The sequence below is a fragment of the Drosophila kikkawai genome, chromosome 3L (assembly GCF_030179895.1).
Source record: "Drosophila kikkawai strain 14028-0561.14 chromosome 3L, DkikHiC1v2, whole genome shotgun sequence".
NCBI classification, from domain to species: domain Eukaryota; kingdom Metazoa; phylum Arthropoda; class Insecta; order Diptera; family Drosophilidae; genus Drosophila; species Drosophila kikkawai.
Genome location: NC_091730.1, coordinates 21,767,345 through 21,793,112, shown reverse-complemented (window position 1 = coordinate 21,793,112; position 25,768 = coordinate 21,767,345). Strand labels below are relative to the sequence as shown.

The 25,768-nt window shown below is 43.3% G+C and overlaps 2 protein-coding genes across 10 annotated transcripts in view; one reads left to right on the top strand and one right to left on the bottom strand.

The window, feature by feature from the left end:
• Cip4 (formin-binding protein 1-like Cip4) overlaps window positions 1-2,780 on the top strand; it is a 36,410-nt gene extending 33,630 nt beyond the window's left edge. For 3 of the 6 annotated variants that reach the window (XM_017172878.3, XM_070285217.1, XM_017172880.3), the window contains 4 exons: window positions 36-385; window positions 448-582; window positions 1,090-1,256; window positions 1,319-2,780. In XM_017172878.3, coding sequence (XP_017028367.1) covers window positions 36-385; window positions 448-582; window positions 1,090-1,256; window positions 1,319-1,482 — 816 coding nt within the window. In that variant the 3' untranslated portion in view covers window positions 1,483-2,780. The remainder of the gene's footprint in view (window positions 1-35; window positions 386-447; window positions 583-1,089; window positions 1,257-1,318) is intronic. The other 3 variants (XM_017172884.3, XM_017172883.3, XM_017172879.3) reach the window with 3 other exon arrangements.
• Window positions 2,781-4,221: 1,441 nt separating this feature from the next.
• LOC108078779 (uncharacterized) lies at window positions 4,222-25,746 on the bottom strand. 4 transcript variants are annotated; one of them, XM_070286044.1, is made up of 14 exons: window positions 25,562-25,746; window positions 16,761-17,267; window positions 16,421-16,548; window positions 12,162-13,248; window positions 11,226-11,392; window positions 9,998-11,161; window positions 9,804-9,934; window positions 9,383-9,741; window positions 9,176-9,321; window positions 8,240-8,349; window positions 7,979-8,112; window positions 7,583-7,914; window positions 5,380-7,526; window positions 4,222-5,253 (listed from the first exon to the last, which is right to left on the bottom strand). In XM_070286044.1, the coding sequence occupies exons 2-14, from the start codon at window positions 17,073-17,075 to the stop codon at window positions 5,120-5,122; spliced, it is 6,354 nt and encodes a 2,117-aa protein (XP_070142145.1). In that variant the 5' UTR covers window positions 17,076-17,267; window positions 25,562-25,746; the 3' UTR covers window positions 4,222-5,119. The 4 variants fall into 4 exon arrangements, 3 of the variants coding, with proteins under 3 accessions (XP_070142145.1, XP_017028317.1, XP_070142146.1); XM_017172828.3 differs by lacking the exon at window positions 25,562-25,746 and adding an exon at window positions 17,437-17,542; XM_070286045.1 differs by lacking the exon at window positions 25,562-25,746 and adding an exon at window positions 17,455-17,535.
• Between the last annotated feature and the right edge of the window lie 22 nt (window positions 25,747-25,768).

Genomic DNA, 25,768 nt, shown 5'->3' with positions numbered 1-25,768 from the left:
ATATTCCAAACTAATCCTTGTGTTGATGCACACAGAATTCCCTGACTGCGGACGGGCAAAAGGAGGACTTCAGCGATCTTCCACCGAATCAGCGGAGAAAGAAGCTGCAGGGCAAGATCACCGAGCTGCAGCAGAAGATTGCCCAGGAAACGAATGCCAGGGATGGCCTGATGAAGATGAAGATCGTCTATGAGGCGAACTCTTCGCTGGGCAATCCCATGACCGTCGAGGGGCAACTGAACGAGTCGGAGCACAAGCTGGAGAAGCTGAAGCTGGATCTGAAGAAGTACCAGGGCTACCTGGACAAGGCCAGTCAGGCGCAGGTGGCCACCAGTAGTCCGCAGGCGAATCGAAATCAATTGCAAAACGGTCACCGAACCTCTAGGTGAGCTTGCTTTTGTGATTTAAGTCAATCCGGAGTGTAATGAGGTTCCTTTTCGTTTTTAGACATTCCAATGGCAGCGCCGATGACCATCATGAAGATGGCGACGACCAGCCCGACGATGCTGGCAGCTTAAGCAGGTCAGGTTCTGAGGATAATGTGGCGCAAATACAAAATGGGCATAATAATAACAATAACGGGTACACTCATAAGTCTACGTTCAATGTTTATACTATATATATATATATCCCTCACCCACATATACATTATACTCGTACATACATTATCGTAGTATTATGATTTGGCATATCTAATCTCATCACATTGCACTTTTTCTAACGGTGTATGTGTGGCATTTTCATAGGGTGTTGGTTCTTCCACCTTTTTCGGTTTCTCATTTGCATAAAACAAAAATCTATATAACAAAATAACACAGCCCAGAAAGCAGAACTCATAAGTAATATAAATTACGAGCCCTGCCAGAAAAGTCCACAAAAATGCCCAAAAGAAGCAAAATTCTAAATAACAATTAGCTTTGACTCTTAATTTGTAGCTCTTAAATTGTAAATCTCGTTTTTGGTTTGATCTTTGACCTTTTGATTTGATTGCTTTATACACCAAACATGACAACACTGATGAATAATGTGAAAATTGCAACTTCTTCAAATATTTCGTTTCATTTTGCCTTTTCCCTTGGTGAAATCCAGCAGTTCGGCCAGTCCCGAAAGCGGCTTAGGCACTTCCCACACATCGCTGCCCGGCTCCGGACAAGGCAGTGCCAATGAGAATGCCATCGGCGAGGACACCTACTACGAAACGGAAGTGGAGACACTGAATCCACTGGGCACATGTCGAGCCCTGTATCCTTTTGAAGGTGAGTTTCTAAGAAAAGTTAAATTATAATCTTATTTTAATTTTTAAAATCCTTTTAAACAGCCTCCAGCGAGGGCAGCATACCCATGAACGAGGGCGAGGAGCTGCAGGTGATTGAGATCGATCAGGGGGATGGATGGACGCGGGTGCGGCGGGCGAACAACTCGAATGGCTGGGACGAGGGCTTTGTGCCCACGAGCTATATCGAGTGCACGCTGTACGCTTAGGCTTAAGATTAAGGTTTTAAAAGTTACCTACTCGGCAAATCTAGCGTATGTCTGATTCATTTTGTGTACTTTTGTCATAACTTTGCGTTCTGTAGGACAGCCATACCATTTCACACACACACAAAAACACCCACTGAACACATCAAACCCTTCTTCACACTGTACATTTTTGACCTAAGCCAAGTTCGAGAGACATTTTACCCTTTGTATGCTTTGTGTATTTACTTTGATTTTAGAAAGTCATTGATCCTATGGCAGTGCAAGCTATATCATACTATACCCATAGTCATATGTGCACCTACGAGCAGACCTCACCTAATTGTAAGCACGCAACGTTTCCCTCTTCACCCATAACAATCAGTCATGATCTATCAGCCATGATTTATATACTCATATATAGAACCAGATTTATATGGCACTTGAATACGTGAGAACATGAAAAGAAACCTAGAAGTAAAGCTAAAAGAAAAAGTAGTCTCGTGAACACGTTTTCGTTTCGATAATGTGTTGACGATACTATTTTTGCTCAGTGCAGCACAGGGCACCTGTCGCTTTTCCCCCGCTGACCAAATGGGGAAAAGCGGCCGCGTGCCACTAAATACGCAAAGATCAGAAGGACATCGATCACACTCGAGACTCAAGGATATGTGTAGGCAAAAGTTATGGCAATCTTGCATGACACACATACGCGGAAGAGAACGCGCTAGCTTGTTTTATATATTTCATATGAATAGCAACAATTGTACATTTTTACTTTACACACAAACTCTATGCATAATTCGTACTCTTAATTTAATGATGATAATTTTGTATTGCTCTTTGCCTTGTACATTTTCACACACACACCACACACACACACAGCCAAGTGCAGCAGGTAATTAAGTTCTTAGACTTTAAGTTCACAAAAACATTTAAGGCTTAAGTCAGGCGCAAAGCCGGGGCGTATGCCACTTTGCAATTTACATTTATTTATAACATTAACGAGATATACACTGCTGCTGTATATTTCGTAGACCACAATCAAAAACTGAAAACGCAAGTCTGCGGGAAGCATCCAGGCGGAGCGAGCTAGATCTTTAGTTGGGCAATCCTGCTAGCCTCCCCCACATGTATTTTGTACTTTCATTTCGCATATATATGCTTTAGCCTTTAGCCTTTAGTCCTTAAGTGTGCAGAAGCAACTGATGATACTGATGGATTCTGTTTCTCTTATGTTAAATATAAACGATGTAAACGAATGAATGGTAAACTAACACACTGCGCGAACGCAGCCAATAAATAATTCCAAAATTCTTAAATTTATCTAATTTTAAATTCGAACCGCAATGCAGGCACATACGTATTAACGATTCAAAATGTTTACAACATCAAATGGAGGGCGAACAATTGAGTTTAAGTGACGAAACTACGGCAAGTGTATGTGAGAATTGTCAGCATAATAAAAGTATTTGCAATTAATTTAAAAAGCCTCTGAAAAGTATTTGTATTACAGTTCAGGAAAGGGGGGTTTAATGAAACTTAAAGGAGTTTATATAATTTTACATATTTGAATATCTCGCACTGCAATGTAAGTGTCAATTACGAACTTATCGTTAACAAGAAAGAAAGCTAACTTTGGCCAGCCAAAGTTTGTTATACCCTTGCAGGTAACAATTAAAATATATTATAACTAAGCCAAAAATACATTAATTTGGATTCGGAAAGCAGTTTTGTGTTAGTTTTTATTAATTTAAAAAAACTTCATACCAATTTAAAATTTTAAGAAATCAAATTTTTTGGCCATTTTTGCAAATTTTAATGGCCAAAAAATCGATTTCTTCCGGACATGCCTAGAAAGATTCGCATGTTAATGCTGATTAAGAATATATATACTTTATAGGGTCGGAAACGTCTCTTTCACTGCGTTGCAAACAAAAAAACACTCCTTATTCCCTTATTCGGTAAGATGAAAGGGTATGATTTAAGAATTAGGGTAGGTATAAGTAGTGTGGCTCCATTCTAGACCCTCCAATTAGAGCTGAGCTCATTTCTGATCCAAATTATTAATAATAGTAATAAATTATATTTTATAAACAAAATAAATACATATATATATATTTTCAGCTTTAACAGTCCATATAGTCTGACAGTCCGTTTTTTAAACAAAAGGTCATTCAGTTTTGGAGCTATCTGGAAAAAACAGTTACTAAACTAAAAAATGATATATATTCTAATTTCATAATTTTTATCATCATATTTTATTCCATTTTGAGGAATTTCTGCTTTTATTTTATCTAAATCGGACTGCTAAATTATAAAGCTGCAATAGGAACTATTTCTTACTGTATTGAACAATGTAAATATAAACTGTAAACATAAACTATATAGGTAAAAGTAAATGAATTAATTAAACTTTTTTTAAGAAACTTAAAACATTTTATTTGTGTCAAAATTATATTAATATACTATATTACTGGCATAGAGAGTGATCGCCATGTTTATATAAATTTTTACGAAAATTGTAATATAAAAATATATAAACAATTTTTAAATTGTTAATTTATTAAAAATATTAATGAAATTTTAAATCTAAAAAACCAGGGCTTCTACTTACAACTATCGATAATTTCAAGTATCGGATACCGTTAAATAGGCTCGTTTTACAACACTGAAACTTAAGCTCGAAATTTGAATTATTCTCGTTACTTTTGTTTTTATTTAAATCTCTTTCCCCCTTAAAAAATTTAAAATCTCTAAGAGTTTGCCTTGTAATAGTTTGAATATTTATTTCATCAAATGCTTGCACATAAATATATTCATATATAGTTGATGTATGTATGTATAAGGGTATACAGTTGGGGTTAAATATATATGTGTTGTATAAATAGTGGTATTTTTTATTGTATTCAACACCTATAACTGCACGTAAAGAGCACATTCTGTTTTAACAATAGCCACTTAGGTACTTCTGCGGTTAACGGTCGAATGCAGTTCAAAACACACAAACAACATCTAAAAAAAATGCGTTACGATATTGGCCGAGAGTTTAATACATTTGTGTCTGTCCTGCATATATATTATTGCTATATACGCATTATATCGTGTGTAAATGTGTATATAGGAGGGTGGAGATCAGCATACCAATTTGTCACATTTTATAGTTTTCAAAGAACAGGCAACACAAGTCGAACAACATTGAAATAAAATGCATTTTCTAAGTATTCTCTTGTTTAACGATAAACGGTAAATTTCTAGTTATTGTCCTTAGGTTTTTGTTTGGATATTCGATTTCCTTTAAGATATATAAGTATTCGATTGGCTCCAATCAGCATCTCGCACTCTTAATTGACATCTGCCGCAGCTTCATCCTATGGAGGGCATCATCGTCTCGACGAACCACAAACAACTCAATTCAGTTCCCAGCCAGCTTTGTGATGAAAATAAAACTAAGTAAATGAAACGTGTTTCGTTTTGTTTTTGGTTTTTGGTGTGTAAAAAAACTCAAGTCTTTTTCTTTTTTTTTAGTGTGTAAACTAAACTAAAATCGCGAAAATAAAAATCACAAATTGCAAATCGGTAAAGAATATCGCTCTCTAGGCTAAGGACGATGCACGCACACAAAACTTGACATTAGCTGCTGCTGCTGCTGCTCTCCAGCTTAGGACGTCGCAATGACGCCGCCAGGACCTGGCAGCCCGCTAGGGCGACCGGTCAAATAGGAGTCCACCTGACGAGCGGCCTGACGACCCTCGGTGATGGCCCAGACGACCAGCGACTGGCCACGCCGGCAATCTGTGAATGGAGGAGTGATAAAGGGAGTGAGTAATGGGGATTTCTTATGGCTTATCCTGCGTTTAGGGAGATTTATAATAAAAAATATTTTTGGGGTCTGTGTTATAGACACTTCTTCAGACTTACCGCCCGCCGCAAACACCTTGGAGTTGGAGGTGCCATACTGTCCATTGCAGGCCTTCACATTGCCACGCGGATCCAGCTCCAGGCCCAGCTCCCCGGGCACCGTCTTCTCCGGCCCCAGGAAGCCCATGGCCAGCAGTATAAGGTCGGCGGGGAAGTACTTCTCAGAGCCGGCCACCTCCGCCATGCGCCACTGTCCCGTCTCCGTCTTGGTCCACTCCACCTCGACGGTGTTCACGCCCTTGATGGTGCCATTTTCGCCGACAAACTCCTTGGTGGTGGTGCAGTACTGGCGTGGATCCTTGCCCCACTTCAGCTTCACCTCCTCGTGGCCGTAGTCGACGCGGAAGACCTTCGGCCACTGCGGCCAGGGGTTGTCCTCGGCGCGCTTCTGCGGCGGCTCCGGAAGAATTTCGAATGTGGTGATGCTCTTGGCACCCTGACGGAGCGAGGTGGCAATGCAATCGCAACCGGTGTCACCGCCGCCAATAATGATCACATCCTTGCCCGCAGCCGAGATGATGTCCTGCTTGCCGCCCAGCTGCTTCTTTTGCTGCGCCTCCAGGAACTCCATGGCGAAGTGGATGCCCTTCAGGTCACGATTGGCCAGCGGCAGGTCGCGGGGCCAAGTGGAGCCCGTGGTCAGGAGGACGGCGTCGTACTCCTGCAGCAGCTGCTCGGCCTTCAGGTCCTTGCCCACATGGACATTGGTGCGGAACTCGATGCCCTCGTCGGCCATCAAGTCCACTCGCCGCTTGACCACCTCCTTGGAGAGCTTCATCGTGGGAATGCCGTACTGCAACAGTCCACCGACGCGATCGTTGCGCTCGAAGACGGTCACAAAGTGACCGGCGCGGTTCAGCTGCTGGGAGGCAGCCAGACCCGAAGGCCCGGAGCCCACAATGGCCACCCGCTTGCCGGTGCGCACCTCGGGAATCTCCGCCTTGATCCAGCCCTGCTCGAAGGCATGGTCGATGATGGCGCACTCGATGTTCTTGATCGTCACCGCCGGCTCCGAGATGCCCAGGACACAGGAGCCCTCGCAGGGAGCGGGACAGACGCGGCCGGTGAACTCCGGGAAGTTGTTGGTCTGCAGCAGCTGGCGCAGCGCCTCCTGCCACTCGCCGTGGAAGACGAGGTCGTTCCACTTGGGAATGATGTTGCCCAGCGGGCAGCCCGTGGAGTTGGACTGGCAGAAGGGAACGCCGCACTCCATGCAGCGAGCAGCCTGGACCTTTAGGTTCTTGCGCACATGCGGGAAGTTATAGACCTCGTCCCAGTCCTTTTGTCGCTCCCCGGCATCGCGGTAGGGCGCCGATTCCCTTTTGTACTTGACGAAGCCGCGGGTCTTGTCCAAAACGCGGTCGGCCCGCTTCTGCTCTAGGGCCACGTCCTGGATGGCCTCCTCGATGTCCTTAATGTGCGGCTCATGCTTGCCATTGCCATTCTCGATGGCGGCTGGCTTCAGAGGTTGCTCCGCCGCCTCCTGCTCGGCCATGTCCTGGAGGGCCTTCTGGTACTCGTACGGGAAGACCTTGACGAACTTGGCCTGTGCCTCGGCCCAGTTATCGAGTAGCTCCTTGGCCACCTTGGAGCCGGTCTTCTCAATGAAATCGCCCAGCAATTGCTTCACCAGCTGCACATCCTTGCCAATCTCCAGCGGCAGCAGCTCCACACTCTCCGGATTCACCTTGGGCTTGAAGGATCCGTCTATGTCGTACACATAGGCTATTCCACCGGACATTCCAGCGGCAAAGTTACGGCCAGTGAGACCCAGAATGACCACCAATCCTCCAGTCATGTACTCGCAGCCGTGGTCACCCACGCCCTCCACCACAGCCGTGACTCCAGAGTTGCGCACGCAGAAGCGCTCGGCGGCAATGCCGCGGAAGTAGGCGGTTCCCTCGGTGGCTCCATACAGGCAGACATTGCCCACGATCACGTTCAGGTGCGACTCGAAGGGAGCCGTGTCCGGCGGAGTGATGACCACGTTGCCACCGCACAGACCCTTGCCCACATAATCGTTGGCATCGCCCTTCAGAGTGACATTAACGCCGCGAGCCAAGAAGGCGCAGAAGCTCTGGCCGGCGGAGCCCTCCAGGAAGATGTCGATGCTCTTGCCAGCGGGCAGGCCAGCCTCGCCATATTTGCTGTAAGGACAAATAAGGATTATCTGTAAATAAAAACGATAAAATTTGAAACCCACCAAGCAATATGGTAGCTGAGAGTAGAACCGAAGGCTCGCTCCTCGTTGTGAATGCGCATCTTGACCGTGACATTGTCGTCGGCGCCACTGAAGATCTGCTGGGCCTTGGCAATCAGTTGGTTGTCCGCACGCTTCTCCAGCTGGAAGTCCTGCTTTACCGAGCCACCCACTATGTTGGTGCCAGGACGTAGTTCCAATGCTGGCTGCAGGAGCAGCTTCAAGTCCAAGTTACTGGCCTTGGCATCGCGCTGGCTGGCGATGCGCAGGAGATCGGTGCGACCAATCAGATCCTGGAACTTGCGAATGCCCAAGCCGGCCATGATTTTGCGGATCTAATAAGGAAGCGAGAGATGTGAGTATGAAATTAAGGATAATAATATTTATTTAGGTACTTACATCCTCTGCCAGCATGAAGAAGAAGTTAATCACATGCTCTGGCTTGCCAGTGAATTTCTTGCGCAGCACTGGATCCTGGGTGGCAATGCCCACAGGACAGGTGTTCAAGTGACACTTGCGCATCATGGTGCAGCCTATAATTAGGAAGAACAAATGGTATTTAAATATAAAAAATATATTTACTAAAATAATAGGATAAGCCATTAGGATTTACCATTATTTAGGATATAATATTTCAAAAACAAGGATCCTTTTACTTACCCATGACTATCAAAGGAGCTGTACTGAAACCAAACTCATCGGCACCTAACAAAGCAGCCACCACTACATCGAATCCTGTGCGCAGCTGTCCATCGGCTTGTACAATCACACTAAAGGAGCGGGGAGAACCATCCAGGAGGAAGCATCGTCATCATCATCATCAAATCCAGACCGTTTAAGAGTGGGGGGAAGACACGACATAGAAAGGAAGGCAATGTTAGCTAACTCAAGACCCGCCGAAGGTTCAATGTAATGAGAAGAAATTACGAATGGAGCACAGCGCGACGAACGTGATCGAGTGAGCAAGTGAGTGGAGTGGAGTAGAGCGAGTGGACTGGAGTTGGGATGTGGTTTTCGGATCGATCGAATCGTGTATCGTTTATCTGCTGGCTGGGAAAGTGGCTTAGATCACGGATATTTCCTTGATTTCATCGCTTCAGGATATGATTATGGGTTTTCTTGTTTTCTTTTAGATTTTAACTGGGTAAATCCCTGGATTTTTTGAGTGCCAATCATCTCTTCTTTGATAGAAACTCTTTTCCACATCAGAGAATCAGTTCAGGTCACAATGCCAATGGAGTTAGAGGCTCCATTTAATATGGATCCCTTCCTTAAGCAGGCTTTCAAGTCAGTCTCTTCTGCCTGTCTTGCCCATCCGCCGTGTCATCGTCCTCCTGCCCACACCGCTCCCACTGGCCACATGTACGGAGGAGGAGTTTCAATGGGGTTGTGTCTACGGGGGATCAGCCCAACAACTTTCCGATGATCAATGGATCTCTGCATTTTGGGAATACATGTTCTGAACAGGTTTTCCAACGCTGTCATCTGGATAACCACCAGGCACTTCGGTAATGTATCGGTTCATGATTAGTAACAACACAAGAGGAGAGAGCGGAAATGGCTCTGAAGCCGGCTTTCTCCTGGTCGGAAACTTACCGTGATCGTAGATTGTTCAGCACCAGCACCTGATGGGTCTCGGCCACGCCCAGCTCCCAGGGCAAACCGGCATTCTTGATGCCTGTCCAAGAGCTGGCGCCGGTTCCACCATCATGTCCCGAAATAACAATATGCTCGGCTTTGCCCTGCAATGGGATAATCACGATAACAAAGAGTAAATCCTAAAGGAACCTTCTACCAACTCACCTTGGCCACACCGGAAGCCACCACACCAACGCCCACCTCGGACACCAGCTTCACACTGATGCGTGCATTGGGATTGGAGCACTTCAAGTCGTAGATCAGCTCGGCCAGATCTTCGATGGAGTAAATGTCGTGATGCGGCGGTGGGGAGATAAGACCCACTCCGGGCACCGACTTTCGGGTCTTGGCTATGTCCTTGGTCACCTTATAGCCCGGCAGCTCGCCACCCTCACCTGGCTTGGCTCCCTGGGCCATCTTGATCTGCAGATCATCGGCATTGGCCAGGTAAGAGGCGGTCACGCCAAAGCGACCGGAAGCCACCTGCTTGATAGCAGAACGGCGGCTGTTATTGGGGTCCTGATCTGCAGGGGAAAGAGGTGGAGTTAGGACACCTAATCCCTATAAAAACCCTCTTTAAACTTACTCAAATAACGATCAGAATCCTCGCCACCTTCGCCCGTGTTGCTCTTGCCGCCAATGCGATTCATGGTAATGGACAGAGTCTGATGGGCCTCCAGGGAGATGCTGCCAAAGCTCATGGCGCCAGTGGCAAAGCTGTTTTATCACAAAGTAAATATATACAGATTCAAGATTTCTATAGCTCCTAGGACCACTTACCGCTTGACAATCTCGCTGGCGGGCTCCACCTCCGATAGATCAATCTTCTGGCGATCAGTGACGAAATCTAGCTGTCCGCGCAGCGCACACCGGCGCACACTCTCCAGCGTGGTCTTCTTGAAGGCCTCAAATGCATCCAGGTTCTTGTTGACCGCCGCCTCCTGCAGGCTGCCAATGGAGGAGGGCTCGTTGATGTGGGCCTCGCCACCGTGACGCCAGTGGTATTGTCCCGGATTCCTTAGGATGCGCGTGTCCGGCGAGGTCTTGCCATAGGTGAGCTGATATCGCTCCAGGCCCTCCTTGGCCAGAATTTCCAGGGTGACGCCACCGATGCGGCTCTGGGTGCCGCGGAAGCACTTGGCCACGAGATCGGTGCCCAATCCCACAGCCTCGAAGATCTGGGCACTCTTGTAAGACTGCAAAGTGCTGATGCCCATCTTGGCCATCACCTTGGCAATGCCCGTGTCAATGGCCTGGGCATAGGCGGCGTAGATCTGCTTGTCGCTGACCTCCGGTCCGATTACTCCGTCATCTCGCAGAGCCTGGGCCAATTCGAAGGCCAGATACGGGCAGATGGCATCTGCTCCGTAGCCGAGGAGCACACAGATGTGGTGGACTTCGCGGGCCTCCGCCGTCTCCACCACAATGCCCACCTTCATGCGCTGCAGCGTCTCGATCAGATGGTGATGCAGGGCTCCCAGTGCCAGCAGAGCGGACACGGCTACCTTGCCGCCAATTCCTGCTCCACGATCGGAGATCACCAGCAGCTGGTAGCCAGCCTGAGCCGCCGAATAGCCCTCGCGGCACACACGATCGATGCAGTCCAGGTAGCCCTGGACGCCGTCGTTGTACTGGAATGTGATGTCCAGGACCTTGGTCCGCCAGCCGCGGTGCGTGTTCCGCTTGAGCAGCTGGGTGTCTGGAATGCTCAGTATGGGATTGGTCAGCCAGATGCGGTGCACCTGCTGCGCCGATGGCTGCAGCAGATTGGCCTCCGGTCCGAGGGGGCACTGCATCGACATGACCACCTTCTCGCGGAATGGATCGATGGGCGGGTTGGTCACCTGGGCGAACAGCTGCTTGAAGTACTCGTAGGGAATCGGCTGGAAGCTAGAGAGGCAGGCCAGCGGGGCATCGTTGCCCATGGAGCCAAGAGCTTCCTTCCTGGATTTACATAGTGAGGATAGTGTTCAGTAAAATGGATGAGATATCTCCCAATACCACTTACTTGTTCTTGAACATGGGAATGAGCAGCATGTTGACCGTCTCCGTGGTGTAACCGAACAGGGAGAGACGTGGATCGAAGATGCCCCTCTGGGAGGCAGGAAGCTTGGCCAGCTCATCCACCTGCGGAGTGTTGAGCACATTCGCATTGCGAATCTCGTCCAGGGTGATCTGTTCAAGAGCACAAGAGACCGATTAAGGGGATTCACGGGAGGAGGAAGAGCAAAAAGCAACCAAAGAGCATGCATAATGGAACGCAACGGGGAGGCAATAACGGAACGCAGCTCTACGGACTACTTCAAATCTTGGGCTAGGACCTAGGGCAACCTCTGGGTTCGTTAACTCACCATCTGCATCAGTCCCACAACAAACACACACACATTTGAGATTCAGATTTAGGGGATAGCATGAGAGAGAATGGACGAATTTAGACCAGATACATATATTATTAGATTATTCGATTCGATCATTTAGTTTGCCAAAATTTCGTGTCTGGAGATGAGTTGAGTGTCACTCGAGATGATTAGTAGTAGTGGGAATCGAGCCTGTGAGCCTGATCTGTGTAGAATAGTTGGATTTCTTGGATATTGAATTCTAATTTACAAAAATGTACCTATGTATTTATGAGAAATTTCATAAAAACAATAAAAATGTTCGTATAAAAAAGTATTCTGAGAATTTTATAATAAAAATAAGATTTTGCAAAAGTTTGATTGAATATATATTTGAGGAATGTGTTTAAAAATAACACAGAATGTCATAAAATTGAAGACGAACGTATTTCGAAATTATGAATATTCCATAAAAAAAATATAATTTTATTTTATATAATTTAATACAATTTCAAAGAATATATTTCTTATATTTTTCTATACTCCCAAAATAATTTAATATCCAAGAAATCCATAGACCCTTCTATATTCACGTCCCCATAACCCACCTTTTGCTGCAGCCACTCAGAGTGGGGCCTCGACTTGGAGATCGTGGCCTTCAGCTCAATGTCCTGGATAAGCTTCTGCTCCTTGGTGTCCACCAGTAACATCCTGCCCGGCTTCAAGCGACTCTTCAGGGTGACCTGCGATGGATCCACATCGTAGACGCCCACCTCAGAGGCCATGACCAGCACGTTCTCCTTGGTCACGTAGAAGCGCGAGGGACGCAGTCCATTGCGATCAAGAACGGCGCCAATGTAGCGGCCATCGGTGAAACTGATCAGAGCCGGACCATCCCAGGGCTCCATCACACAGGCGGCCCACTGGTAGAAGTCGCGCTTCTCCTGCGGCATCGTCTTGTCGTTCTGCCAGGCCTCCGGCACCATGGTCATCACCGACTCCGGCAGCGATCGCTCGCTGGCCATGGTAATGAACTCGAGCACGCAGTCAAAGCTGCCCGAGTCCGAGAGATTCGGCTCCACCACGGGATAGAGCTTCTTCAGCTGATCCCCGAACAGATCCGACTGCATCACGCCCTCGCGCGCCTTCATCAGGTTCACGTTTCCCCGGAGAGTGTTGATCTCACCGTTGTGGGCGAGTACCCGGAGTGGATGGGCCCGTTCCCAGCTGGGGAAGGTGTTGGTGGAGAAGCGCGTGTGGACCAAGGCCAGGTACGTCTCGAACTCGGGATCCTTGAGGTCCGTGTAGTAGTCCCACAGCTGGTCCGAGGTGAAGAGACCCTTGTACACCACCGTGCGATCGGACATCGAGCAGATGTAGAAGCGTCGACCGGGTTTGATCAGCTCGTGACTGGCCCTCTTCCGCAGAACGAACACTTGCCGCTGGAAGGTCTTCTCATCGCTGCCCTCGGGACGACGCACAAACACCTGACGCGACAGAGGCTCCGACTTGCGGGCCACCACGCCGATGGCTGCCTGATTGGCCGGCACAGTGCGCCAGGCAATCACCTCCAAGCCAAGGCTCTTGGCCAGCTCATCGAACTCCTTCTCGGCGGCAGCATGCTGGGCCTCATCCAGGTAAAAGATGCCCGTGGCATAGTCACCCAAGTCCGGCAAGGTTACAGCTTGCTTGGCACTGAAAGGGGAAAAGAAAGTAATGGAGATTAGTGAAAAGATTTTGTAATAAGTATTATTTATGCATTTCCAGCTTCCTCATAATGGATTCTCTCTCATTCTCTTGATTGGGTCACGGCTATGGCGCACTACTTGTACACATTCCCCCTCCTAAAATGTCTATAGTAATGCGCCATTAAATCGCTCATAGTCAGGTTTCCATTTACTGCAATTGAATCCGACTCGCCCGGTTCAGTTATTTCAGTCGTTCATTCATCCACAAGTCTCACCTTATCAGCGTCTCTCGAGAAGCTGTCAGCGGTCCAGCCGTCACAACTTATAACCACCCCATATACCCCACCGATTCGCTTGAATCGTCTGACTATCACCACCTGTTATTACTTGCCATTCAAATATGCATTTGTACAGAGAAAGAAATTGATGATAATTTTAAAAACTTGGGTTTATTTTCTTATTTAAAAAAAATATATAAATTACCAATTTCACTCTCAATTCATATTTCAATTCATAATTCGATATATATTCATAATTTGATTGAAAATCACTTATGTTAATGCTAATTTACCTTTATTATTAATAAGGAACCACTGACATGAAAATGTTATCAGTATTTATGCCAAGAGTGAACAGACTTATAAAAAACCTTCTGCATGTCTTCTGATATAGCGATCTATATGAACAAGACCCTAAGAGGTTAACTTATTTAAAAATGATTTATTTTTATCTATAAAGAATAGTTATAACCTACATTTTGTTGTTATAATTACCAGAGAATATTCAATGTTTCCTAATATCCTATTTATTTTAAAATCCTCAAGTACAACTTTTTTCTCCCTGTGCATTTCAGCTGAGCTCGTAACCGAGAAGCTCGTTCTTATTACGTCGCAGCATTCCGCTCAATCCGTTGGACGGCTGACGGACTGACCGGCTAAATGTTTTGCCATAATTTCGCAATTAGTCCAAGACTTGAGGCGGTCCTTGAACTTGGCATTCGGCGCCGGCGACGACTTGTTGCTCACAGATCGCTATCTCGTCGTCAGCTCTCCTCCGTCACTTGGCACGTGTGCGTGTCTAGAGGGAATTTCATGCTCTCTGTGAGTGGCATGCAAAGAATTTCACCAGAATTTCTTAAGCTTCTCTCCAGAACCTCTAAAAATCTCTCGGAACACCCGAAATATGTTCGGACATATCAATTAAACCCTCGGGCCAGACGCTAATTAAACTAGATTTATGGTCTGTCGTGCGACATTACGCGTTTTAATCACCCAACCAGTCGGCACATCCATCTATCGCCTCTCTATTGTATATATATTATACAGATTCTGACAGCTGGGCCACTAATTACATAGCAAATAGTTGCAAATTCGCGCCATTGATTATCACATTGAGTTGTAAATCTATGGGACAGTGTCGTTTTTATTAGCTAGGGTTCGGGAAATACGCTTTCCATTAGGCTTCCATTGAGAAGGATGCCAATTTAAAACTACCAGACATTTATCGATAAATATATTTATATATTCATCCATAAATATCCCCCTGGTAACAAAGTTTTAGTCTGATAACAAATATTAAATAGGGGTCAATGTAATTGAACTTAAATTCATGGAAATCTTTACCATGTTTGACTTTGATTTAAGTGATTTAAACCTGTTAACCCTATTAAACTTGTCAAACAATCTATGATTTTCATTTCTTTTTGCTTAAATAATTTTTAAATTTTTATTGAGCTTGCCAATTCTGCTCAGAATTGGGTCAGTAAATACCTCTATTATATCTATGAAACCCTCTTATTAAATTATTAAAATAATTTTCACCTATCCAAGCATTACTATTAACTCCCTAACCTAAGTATCTATTAATATTAAGTGCCCTCCAGCTGGTGAAATTCCCAAATTGTTCTTCGCTTGGACATTGGTCTGATTCTAACCAGACTAAACCTCATTACTATGCACATCTGGTACCCCATTTACACTGGACCGAGTGTGGGGGGCTACAAGTGGGGACCTTGCCGTGTTTTTCCATTTCGCATTGTCAAGCTAAATAATATAATATAATATTGTGGAATGGAATAATTTGAGTAAAGTAATTGCCTGCAAATGTGTGGCCTCCATGCCCCTCTTCACTTTGGCTAGTCCCTATAAAAACGTTTTATCCCATATATAGCCTATTTAATATATATACTAGGTTTACTTTATATATATACCGCTCTGAGCAAAGCGTGACGAAAACAAGAACCGTGCCAAAATGCTGACAAAATAAGTAAAATAAACAGAAAACAGAAATCGTCGGTCGGGAGCAGAGAGCAGATGTTGTAGGTTTTAGCAAATACTCTCGGGTAGACATATGTACACATTTTATGTACATGACCATGACTGCGTCTTGGTCTCCACCGCAGTGAGGATATATCTCTGCAGATCTGTGGATGTGCCTCATTTCAACAGACTATTTTTGACGTCCGCTCGATTTCTGTCTTCACAGTACGTTACGTTGGCCAATGAAGGGTAGCCAGCCATCGGGGAATAAGGCAATTGCAATTTTAATGCCCTCCCTTGCATGCAACAAAGATAACATCTGTGTGCTTTAATAAATATTTTATGGATATTATGAGTGCATTCTCATTCACACATTGTTGTATTCAGAGCGAAATATCTCACTAGAAATTGTTACGTGCTTATATTCAGTCATAACGCAAAGTGGGACTCACTATCGGATGTGACTATGCGATGGTGTCTCCTTTTGGGAGAGCAGAAAATTTAATAGATGTATTCCTGAAGTATCCCGTTTTTATTGTAAACATTTTGACCATTCAGAGAAGTTTTATATATTTTGTATAATCAAAATACTCTGCAAATCAGTCATAAACCCTCTCTGAACAAGCTTCATGCCAAATTGATTATACTCTTTGTTAGAGAGTAAACCTTAACTGATAGACAGCGACAAACGACACGGCAGCTCTAAACTATTTTCGTATTTCGCGCACGAGATCGCACCGATATCGTCTCGCTTTTCCCCCAGCGCCTCCACTGCCAGTCAGTCTAACCCGCAGACAGGTCCCGTGTAAGCGGTTCGTTCATCAATGGCGACGGCGCCAGAGGAACCGGCATAAATAAGCACCATGCATATATAGTATGTGTTTTGAGTACATATGTACGGATCTTATAGGTAGAACTTACAGAGCCTTGACATAGAGTCCGTGAGGAATGGAAGCCAAGACGCCAGCGCCATCGCCAGTGTCATTGTCGCAGGCGCAGGCGCCACGATGATTCATCCGTTCTGACAGGGTCTGGGCATCACGTAGAATCTAAATATGGAAAGAGGTAGAATTGGAAGGATTAGCAGGATCAGCAGTGTCTAAAAAATAACACTTAAATAGGGAGTGGGTGAAAGGTTTAATAAATTCAGTACAAATTTTTATTGATGATCACTGAACAGTCTTTTAGTTTGTCTTTTTAAAATAGGTTGTTTTTCTATTTAATATTAATATTAAAAGAATTAAGAGTCCTTGATCCTTACCTTGTGAGAGCGCTTGCCATCGATGGCCACGATGAAACCGACTCCGCAGGCCTCGTGCTCGTTCTGGGGATCGTAGAGCCCCTGTTTGCCGGGTGCCTCCCATGGCATCTGCTGCTGCTGCTGCTGCTCCTGGACATCCTGATCCTGCTGCTCTCCGCTCAAATGCAATTCATTCGATTCTTCGATGTTATCGCTGCCGCTGCTGGCCGAATTATCGATGTTATCGAAATTATCGCCGCTAATCGTCGTTGTTGTTGTTGTCGCCTCAACAGTAGCACATTCAAATTCGCAATTGTCAGTGATTGTTGGTGCCATTATACGTTGTTACCGTTGCACTTGCTGAAAATCACTCGCGATCTAATTTGATTTTCACTCGGTTTTCTTTATTTTTTTTTTAGTCTGGTTTAGCGTGTTCAACACCGTACACAATTCAAACAGTTTTTAGTTAACAGAGTAACAGTTCTTTCTGGTTTAATTAGCACAGTTTTAGTTCAGTTTTTCTGTTGGCTGAAAAGATCAAGTAAATGGTAAAAAAGAGGGAAATTTTAAATTTGATTTCGAGTATTTTTCCCGGTTTGTTTTGGTCTGCAGCTTAATGCACTTGAAAATAATTTTTGCACGATATTCAGTTATACTGTTTCGCTTGCGTTTTGCACTATTTTCACCCCCAACTCACACACACACACACACGTACACTGCTAGATATTTTTGTATATTTATTTCAATTTATCTCGCTGCTGGCACACGCGACACTGACGGCTGCTCACAAGCGAATGAGCAACGACCGAGCGTTGGAGCAGTCGAGAACCCGAGAATCCGAGAACCCGTGCCCCAAGATGATCACACTCTCTCCTGGTCGCCGCAAATTCCTCTCCGTACTTGGACTCTCTCATATAGCGCTATAAAAACATCGCGTCTATATCTCTCTGCCCCCCCGTTGCCCATGCAATCGGGCGCCTGATTCAATTCTGATTCAATACTCGTATCATGTAATGCAATTGTGCTTATCGCAAAACTATTCACAGGGACACTTCTATAAGAAATACTTTATAAATATTGATTAAATTCAAGTATTATTAATAATAATTGTTAATTTGTTTATAAAAACAAAAGCTATAAGCATCACCGGGGTTTCGAAACCCTAAAAAAAGAGGTCTAAAAGCATGTAATACATTTTTTGATTTAACAAATTCATTAAAACTTTGTTGTGGTATTCCTTTTTTCTTTAAAATTACACTTTTTTATTATTTACTATTATTTATCTCTTTATTTTGAAACGGCCCCCAGTTACGTTCTGTTCCTAAATCGTAGGAGTATATAAATCTATCAATTCAAAAATTTTAAATGTACTAAAATACATTTATTTATCCCCTAAATATAAGTTCTAGGATTTAAACTGTAGTTAGCACGCTTTCAATCTCCCGCAAACCCGCTCTCTGAGCACCTCTTCACCTGAATGGGTTTTCTAAATTGCTCCCTAAATAGACAGTTCGACGATCGATCGATCGATTCAATTGATTGACGGTTCGGTTGAACAATCGTTGCATCCAGAAGTGGAACCTTGAAAAGCGTGCGCTCACGTAATGCAACAAAATCGCCCCATCTTTACATTGTTTTATCGAACTAGGAACGGCAGTTCCAGATTTAGAATCGTTAAACGTTATCAAATGCAATTGTGGAATGATTTATATATGTAATATAAATATATGTAGCTGGCTTGAAAAACACCACAACAAAATGCTTTAAAATGCGAATTACAAAAGGCTGCAGCACAACAAAAACAATTGAGCAATAACAATTTGAAATATGTGAAATAAACAACAAAACGTATTCTGTTTTTTTTTCAACAGAAGCAATACGAAAACAACAGCAAAAATGTCATTAAATCGGTGTTCTGCTGTCTTAGGATTATAATTTTAGATACTTTTTGTCGAATTTCTGATGCTGCTCCATCTCGGTATCTTGACACATCAGCTAAGAAATAATAACTCACTGTCACACACGGAATATTATTTTTTCATTTACATATCTCTCTATGGGGTCCTTCAACTTTTGACCAGAAAAAATGCATTTGAAAATACACATTTCATTTCAGATACATTTTTGCTCTTTGTGAGCTTCGTTAAAAATAGATTCTCCATTAGAAAGTCATGTTGACGGTGAACTTCTTATTTTGAAAATTTTCCATTGCGCTGTGCGTTTGATTAAATTTTATTTTGCACAATACCCTTTCCCAAAAATAACTTCTATATAGTGGGATTCGTTTAATTAGGCCAACATAAACTAATCAATCAAAAAAGGCAAACCTGCGATAAGAGGAAAGTGTGGTAAGGGGTTTAGATTCCAAGTTCATGGGTTCCAATTGCCTATATTAAATCACTTCCCAGCTAATCAGAGAGACTTTCTATTGTGCTCCGCAGACGATCGACCGAGCTGGCGCTGGTTCAAAGTCCCAGAGAGCGATCGGAATTATCTGGCCGGGGGCTACCACGTCACATCGCAATCTTTGGCGAACCATTCGGGTGACACATTCTCGCCGTCTCGCCACTTGGGGGGATATTTCAGGAGGAGCACGGAAGATGGGGACCATGGAACCGGTTCCCGGCCTGCACCTCGCCGCGATAAGTGCCGAAAATTGGTCGAGCGATAATATTCTCTATTGCGAGAATCTACCTGGTAGTCCAGAGTATTGGGGGTATATCGATCGGTTATATATTGCTTAAGTTCTAAAATCGAAATATGTATTAAGGGTTTGGGAACATATTGTTTCTAGATGAATATAATCCTTAAAATATAATCCAATCTCATAGTGAGATTGGTTCTTTATTTATCAGCGTTAATAGGACTTTATAATTTAAATTACTGTATAACTTTTTTATTTGTCTATAAGGGGCACTCTCTATTTCAAACACCCCCGAATTTCTTATATTTGTTAAATGTTTGTTCCTTTTTTTTGGCTTTTTGGTATCTGGTATCAGGCGTCTAACATGTGCCGGGCGAGTGTCTGGGGCTGAGGCAGCGGCAAGAGGAAGACGGAATTCTCTTTCATTATGTTTTATTTTCGTTTTTTTTTATTATTAAGTTAATAAACTTTTGGCACACCCCGCCGCCACCCCGGCAATTCCACCAAGCCAGATAAGATTCATTCACGACCCAGGCACAAACACTTTAATGGCACACTGAACCTTCCTATGGGGGGATTGGGAAAGGTTTTTTCCTTTCGTACAATGAGATTGCGTTCCATTGGGGAGCAATGCTATAAGGCGATATTCACGATTTGCATGCGTGATTGAGAGGAGTGGGCTATAAATATACACATGTTCGATTTCTGGCTGCATGCGTAGTAGAGTCCCGTACGGGACCGATAAGGCCCATGTTGTGTGACTCGTGGAATGCGAAAATGTGACGTATGTGAGACAAGACAATGGCCCACCAGGGGACCAGAGATTGCATGATCTGATCAGTGGGTTCAGTGGAAAAGTTTTGACCTAGCCCTGAGATACCAAAAGATAAGTCGCAATAAGTGAGAATATAAAAAAGAAATTTTCGCCACTTTTTTATGGCCAAACAAGCCGTAATAAAACTTGATAATCATGACTTGAATAAAACACATAAGTGTGTGGATTTATGCTCTCAGTAGCAAAAGCTAAAAAAGTGTTAGAATAAAGATAAAAATGTAATTATTTTAAGGCATAAAAGATGCTTGTGAAAGTTGTTAGAAATAAATCATTTCTTTCATAAAAGTTGAATAAACCGATAAGTTTTTCATATAAACCCCGACTCGCACTAATCTATCTCTATTTTATTATTGACAAATGACCATTTCCTTTCTTTAATTCATCACATTTCCGCCGTTCTCCTTGCATAACTTTCTGAAATGCGTCAGACTAATAGAATGCTATTTTCAGAGTACAGACACATATACTTTATCTATATACATCGCCGCCATGCCGTTCGTAACATAAATTCCATTGGAATTATCGATCACGTGACAAAGGGTAATTTCTAATTACCATTGTGACATTTAGTTAATACGGATAATTACCGGAGCAATGGAAAGGAGACACCCTGTGTTCCAGGGACCTGAAAGCGCAGACTCTGGCCTCGCAGTCATCGTAAATATTTAGACTTCCACTTGAGCGGAAAGCAAAAAGAGAAAAAAAAAGCAATCCAATATGGCAAACAAGTCTGCAGACTACCAGATTAGAATAGATCGGAGATCGGAGAGGAGGCCGGGAGATACGGAGAGAGATATAGTCAGCACCTCCATTGCGTTGGCTCAAAGTCCGAAACGCGCCAGCCGCGTGTGGCCCATATCCACAGAGAGCCAGTCCGATATATATATGCGCATCTACAGATACTATCTATCCCCTGCGATATACATTTATTTATAATGTAAACAAGCGCAGGCAACAAGTTTCAATAACCCCGAAAGCCGAAATAAATAAATAAATTATGCGTCGACAACATTGCGTGTGGTTAGTTTGCAATTAACGATGGGGCATGTCACGAGGCCATTATCGAGGATAATCGGCGGTCCTAATGGGTGCCAGGCTCTGGAACATCACCGCCGTACAATGGAAAAGTCATTAGCCAAAGCGAAACCTTCTTTCGTGCCTCAATCTCAAATCACTAAAGAACCCAACTCCAGTAGCCACTATAAAATTTTTTTACCAGCGATTTACGATACGATATAGGCCAGAAATTAGAGGGGGGAGGCATCGGTGGGGGGCAGTTCTATTGCCATTATTAATGCGCATTATCTGACCCGGCTGGGGGCTTATCAGGTGGTCGGTCGGGACCAACTTTATTGGTACCCCTATTGTTTTATGGCCTCCAACCTGTGCACTTGAGTCAGCTGTGCAAAGTTTCCGTGTGCCCCGATTCCACGGGGGGGGGGGGATTTCCGAAAGGGATCTTCTCAATTGCTTTAAAAATAGTTACAATTTGTTTCCATTATCGCCTGGCCCACTGTTTAATTAGAGATTCCCCCGGGACGTCTTGCGGTTTTGTGTTTTTATTGCGCTTCGGAATTACGTAGAAGTAATTACAATTATGCGAACTTTTTTTTATCTCCACCTACAGTGGGCGCCAGGGCTGTAAGAGGGCTTATAATTAACCTTGTTCAGTAACCCCTCTAATAACAAAATGAGTCGAATGGCTGATAACTTGCATTGACTTTGATTGGGCGACAAAAACCAATATGGTATTACTAAACTTTACCGTACTGCTTATTAGCGACTTGGGTAAAATATTTAAGTAACTAATTAAACTTGAAGTCTTGAAGGTTCCAAAGTTTTATGTATATCTGGGAAGTGCTAACAAACCAGCAATTAGCACTCGCTTTTTAAATTCTATAACTTTGATTCTAATAAACATATCAAACAATTCTGTAAATATTAGAGGTATTCTTGAGAGCTCAATATTTAAAAAATGCAATTTTGTCAGATATCCGATTATTCACGAACCTCTATTGAGTTCCCATAACATCCCTAGACATAAATAAAGAAATATGGGAAAGTTTCAAATTTTTCAAGCTAAGACACTAAAAACCGTAGGTCTTTTTGTAGTCATAACATAAAAATATGACTACTTATTGGAAAAGCTTTAGGTTCCCTTGTTTATTTTCTCCATAAATTCCTGTCTGCCCGAGAAAATTATCGCAGCTGTTTGCTATTTATGGCATAGGTGCGGACACCTCCCCACCGCCCCGAAACCTCTCCAATTAAGAGGCGACTACAGTTTGCAGTCAATAAACAAGCAACGTCGCAATTTACATTAGTTTTCAATGACCGTATCTGGCTGGGATCGGTTGCACTTTTGGGGTAGGTTGTGCAGCCCTTCCAGAGCCCCTTTCTCCATCGTTTCGGCAGAGTTATGTAAACAGAATGCAAGTAAATTGCAGCGGGGGGCTGATTCACTCGATGGGGTATCGGGGCTTGAGTCCCGAGTTCTCTGTTCTGGGTGCTTCTGTTTATCTTCTTCCGTAATAGACCTCGGGACCGAGCTTATCAGGCTCACCCCAACAAAAAGTAATCCTAGCAATGGAAAGTCAATCATGGTCAATATTTATTAAAAGTCAACCATGTTCACAAGTAAGAAATGTATGCAATCTAGCTTATGTGAGTCAAATCCACTCAGTGTGCTAAGAAGCTAGTAGTAAGAAAATTAGAGGAGGTTTTAATGTTTAATGTTGTCCATTTAAATCCAAGAAGGAACGCTAAGGTTAGTCTACCGATCATTGAATACCCTGCTTTTTATTTAAATATTATTTAATTTATTTATATTATACAAACGTCACTTTAGATAAGAAATTCTATTTCCTTTTATAAAATTATAAATACATTTTTAGACTGCACGATTCTTTAATCATACTCTAGGGAACCCCATTTAAGGGAATACTAGATTGCGATGTTATCGTAATTGCTTTGGGCACTTGCTTCGGTTGCCTCCGCTCTTCCCTAGCTGCTCACCCAATTTAGAGGCTGCGACGCAATTGAAAAGTTTTCCGTTTGGAAAATCACTGAACCATTAAACCAAACTTGCGGCGCCACCTTATTTCAACCGCGACCGCAAAATATATCAGATTTCAAAGGGGGTTTGCAATAAGGAATGAGCTGCGAAGGCATGACCATTAATGTGAAAAATACTGAGACATTCCACGGTTGCTTTCTTTTTCATCTTCAGCAATCCGTGATAAGCTTAAAGAGGGCTTTAAACGCACTTAGCCGCACGAGGAGGCTTAGTTCACACTTTCGGGGAAATCTTGCACAATCTCTTCTCAAGTCCTGGGTCTATTGTATCTTATTTGCTCACTCAATTTCAGACAATCCTTTTTAAGTGCTTGAGCACACACACAAACACAGACGAAATGGGTAATAAAACAAAGGCAAGAACGTTATCCTTTAAATTGAAGTGCAATTGTACTGCGAAAGCCTTTCTCTCTTTGCGGCAAACTAAGAAATGCCGTGCTGATTACATAACGGTTATGTCAGGAGAGCAAAAGCCCCAGAGACAAAGAGTGAGAGAAAGAGAGTGGGTGGACCAGAGAGCCAGCTCGGAAGCTGCCCCCCACGCAGAGAGAAAGTGTAAATGTCAAAGGGCAGTGACGCAGTAAGGCAAATATTTTCCGACTACTGCACGAAAAATAAATCTGGGTATATATTTTATTAATTTCATTGCTATATTTTAAAAGGATACTAAAATGTTTCAATAAAACAGTGCGCTAATCAAATAAAAAAAACCGTTAAATTAAGCAATAACATGAATTGCCTACTTTACGGCGTCTGCCTAGTACATGTGTCCTAAAAAAACCTACTGCTTAATTTAAATTTTTAAGTAAGTATGTTTATTCAATTTTATCAAATAGTTCTTGAATATGAAACTTTATTTCCAAATTACTGTTTATGAGGAGGAAAAAATATCGTAAACCCTCTTTTCTCAGTGTAACAAAAAAGTATGCTCCAAACAAATACAAACACAAAGTGGCAGTCATTAATTTTGATGCGACCATTAGGAAAAACAATTTGCGGCAATCGCTTGGCCGCAGCTTTTCAGCCGCCACTGTTTTCGGCGTGAGGGATGGATGGTTGGCACTGGAGCAGAAATCACTGCCATGGCCCTTCAGAGCAGAGCAGAGAAGAGAGGCGCGGTGCGGAGCTAACCTTACTCTGACCTTGAAGCGGAGCGAAGATCTGGTCTGCATGGCACATGCCTGCAGTAGAGCAACGGGGGCAGGAAGGAGGCGAAAAGGGGCGGGAAATAGCGAAACAAGATTCACAAATGAAGCGCAGGCCATAAAATAGTCAACGAGCAGGAGCGAAAAGAAGCAGAAACAAGGGGGTGGAGAGCAAACGAGAAGAGAACTTCACAGCGGCAGGAACAAAAACAAGAACAAGAACGAGTAGCTTGCGGCAGGGCGGCAAAGCCGCACTGTCACAGTGTCGGTCACTTAGATTGGATCAACTTTTTTAAAAACATATAAATTAAAAAAAAAAATGTTTTTATTCGGTCACTAAACCGTACACAAAAAAATTAAATAAATAAATAAAAGCAAAGAAAAAATCAAATATTTAAAAATTAACTTCATTACTTAAAAAAAAACTGTTTTTTTTACAAACATATTAAAAAACCAATTTATTTAACACTTAAACTTTTACGTTTGTTTACAACCAAACACCGACAGTGCTTGTCACCAAAATAAGTCACAAATCAATTTTTATCATAAAAATACTTGTAACCGGAAAACTTTTTCGTGTAATGAACATCAAACAACTTGAGGGTTTTTATACTTTTTTTTGTACTTTTTTTGCACTTAAACACTTTTAAACACATTTGACAACACTTTGCAAAACAATCAAGTAAACACAGTTATTTATCATTAATTTTATGTGTTCATAAATCACTGGCCCAAAAGGCTCTTAATTTTACGCCCCCCACTGTATTTGTGGTGTGGGAGCTGAAGCTCTCCCTACTTTTTCCTGCTCTCTTGTTTTTCTCCTTCTTTTAGCACTCCCGCCTGCCTGTCTGTTTGTCAGTGTGTGAGTGCGCCATGTAAAATTTATTGATTTTCCAGAGAAACTCCTACGGGAAATGGTGTGGGAGAGGGGCAGAGGGAAGTGGATTGGGAGCGCCCGGAACCCTTATCTTTTTTCCGTATTACGTTTTCCTTATTCCTCAACTATTTGTAAATATATCAAGCACGCTATAATTATACATGTGTGTGTAAGTGTGGGTAAAGTAATTTGCATATCACATTTTTCTAAGCCACAAATAGGAATTCCGCATATTTTTTCATTTACTGTAAACTTTGCTGATAAACCGCTCCGCTATGCACCGATTTTCGAATTTTGCGCTTTCCACAAAAACCGAGAACTCGAAAGTTTTTCACTTTTTCACTTGCTTTTAGCACACTTCCACTTAAACTTTGATTTGGATTCTATTTTATTTGCTGCGTTTTCCGCGTGCTCAGAATACGTGCGATTCCTTTAAAAGACGAAAGAGAATGA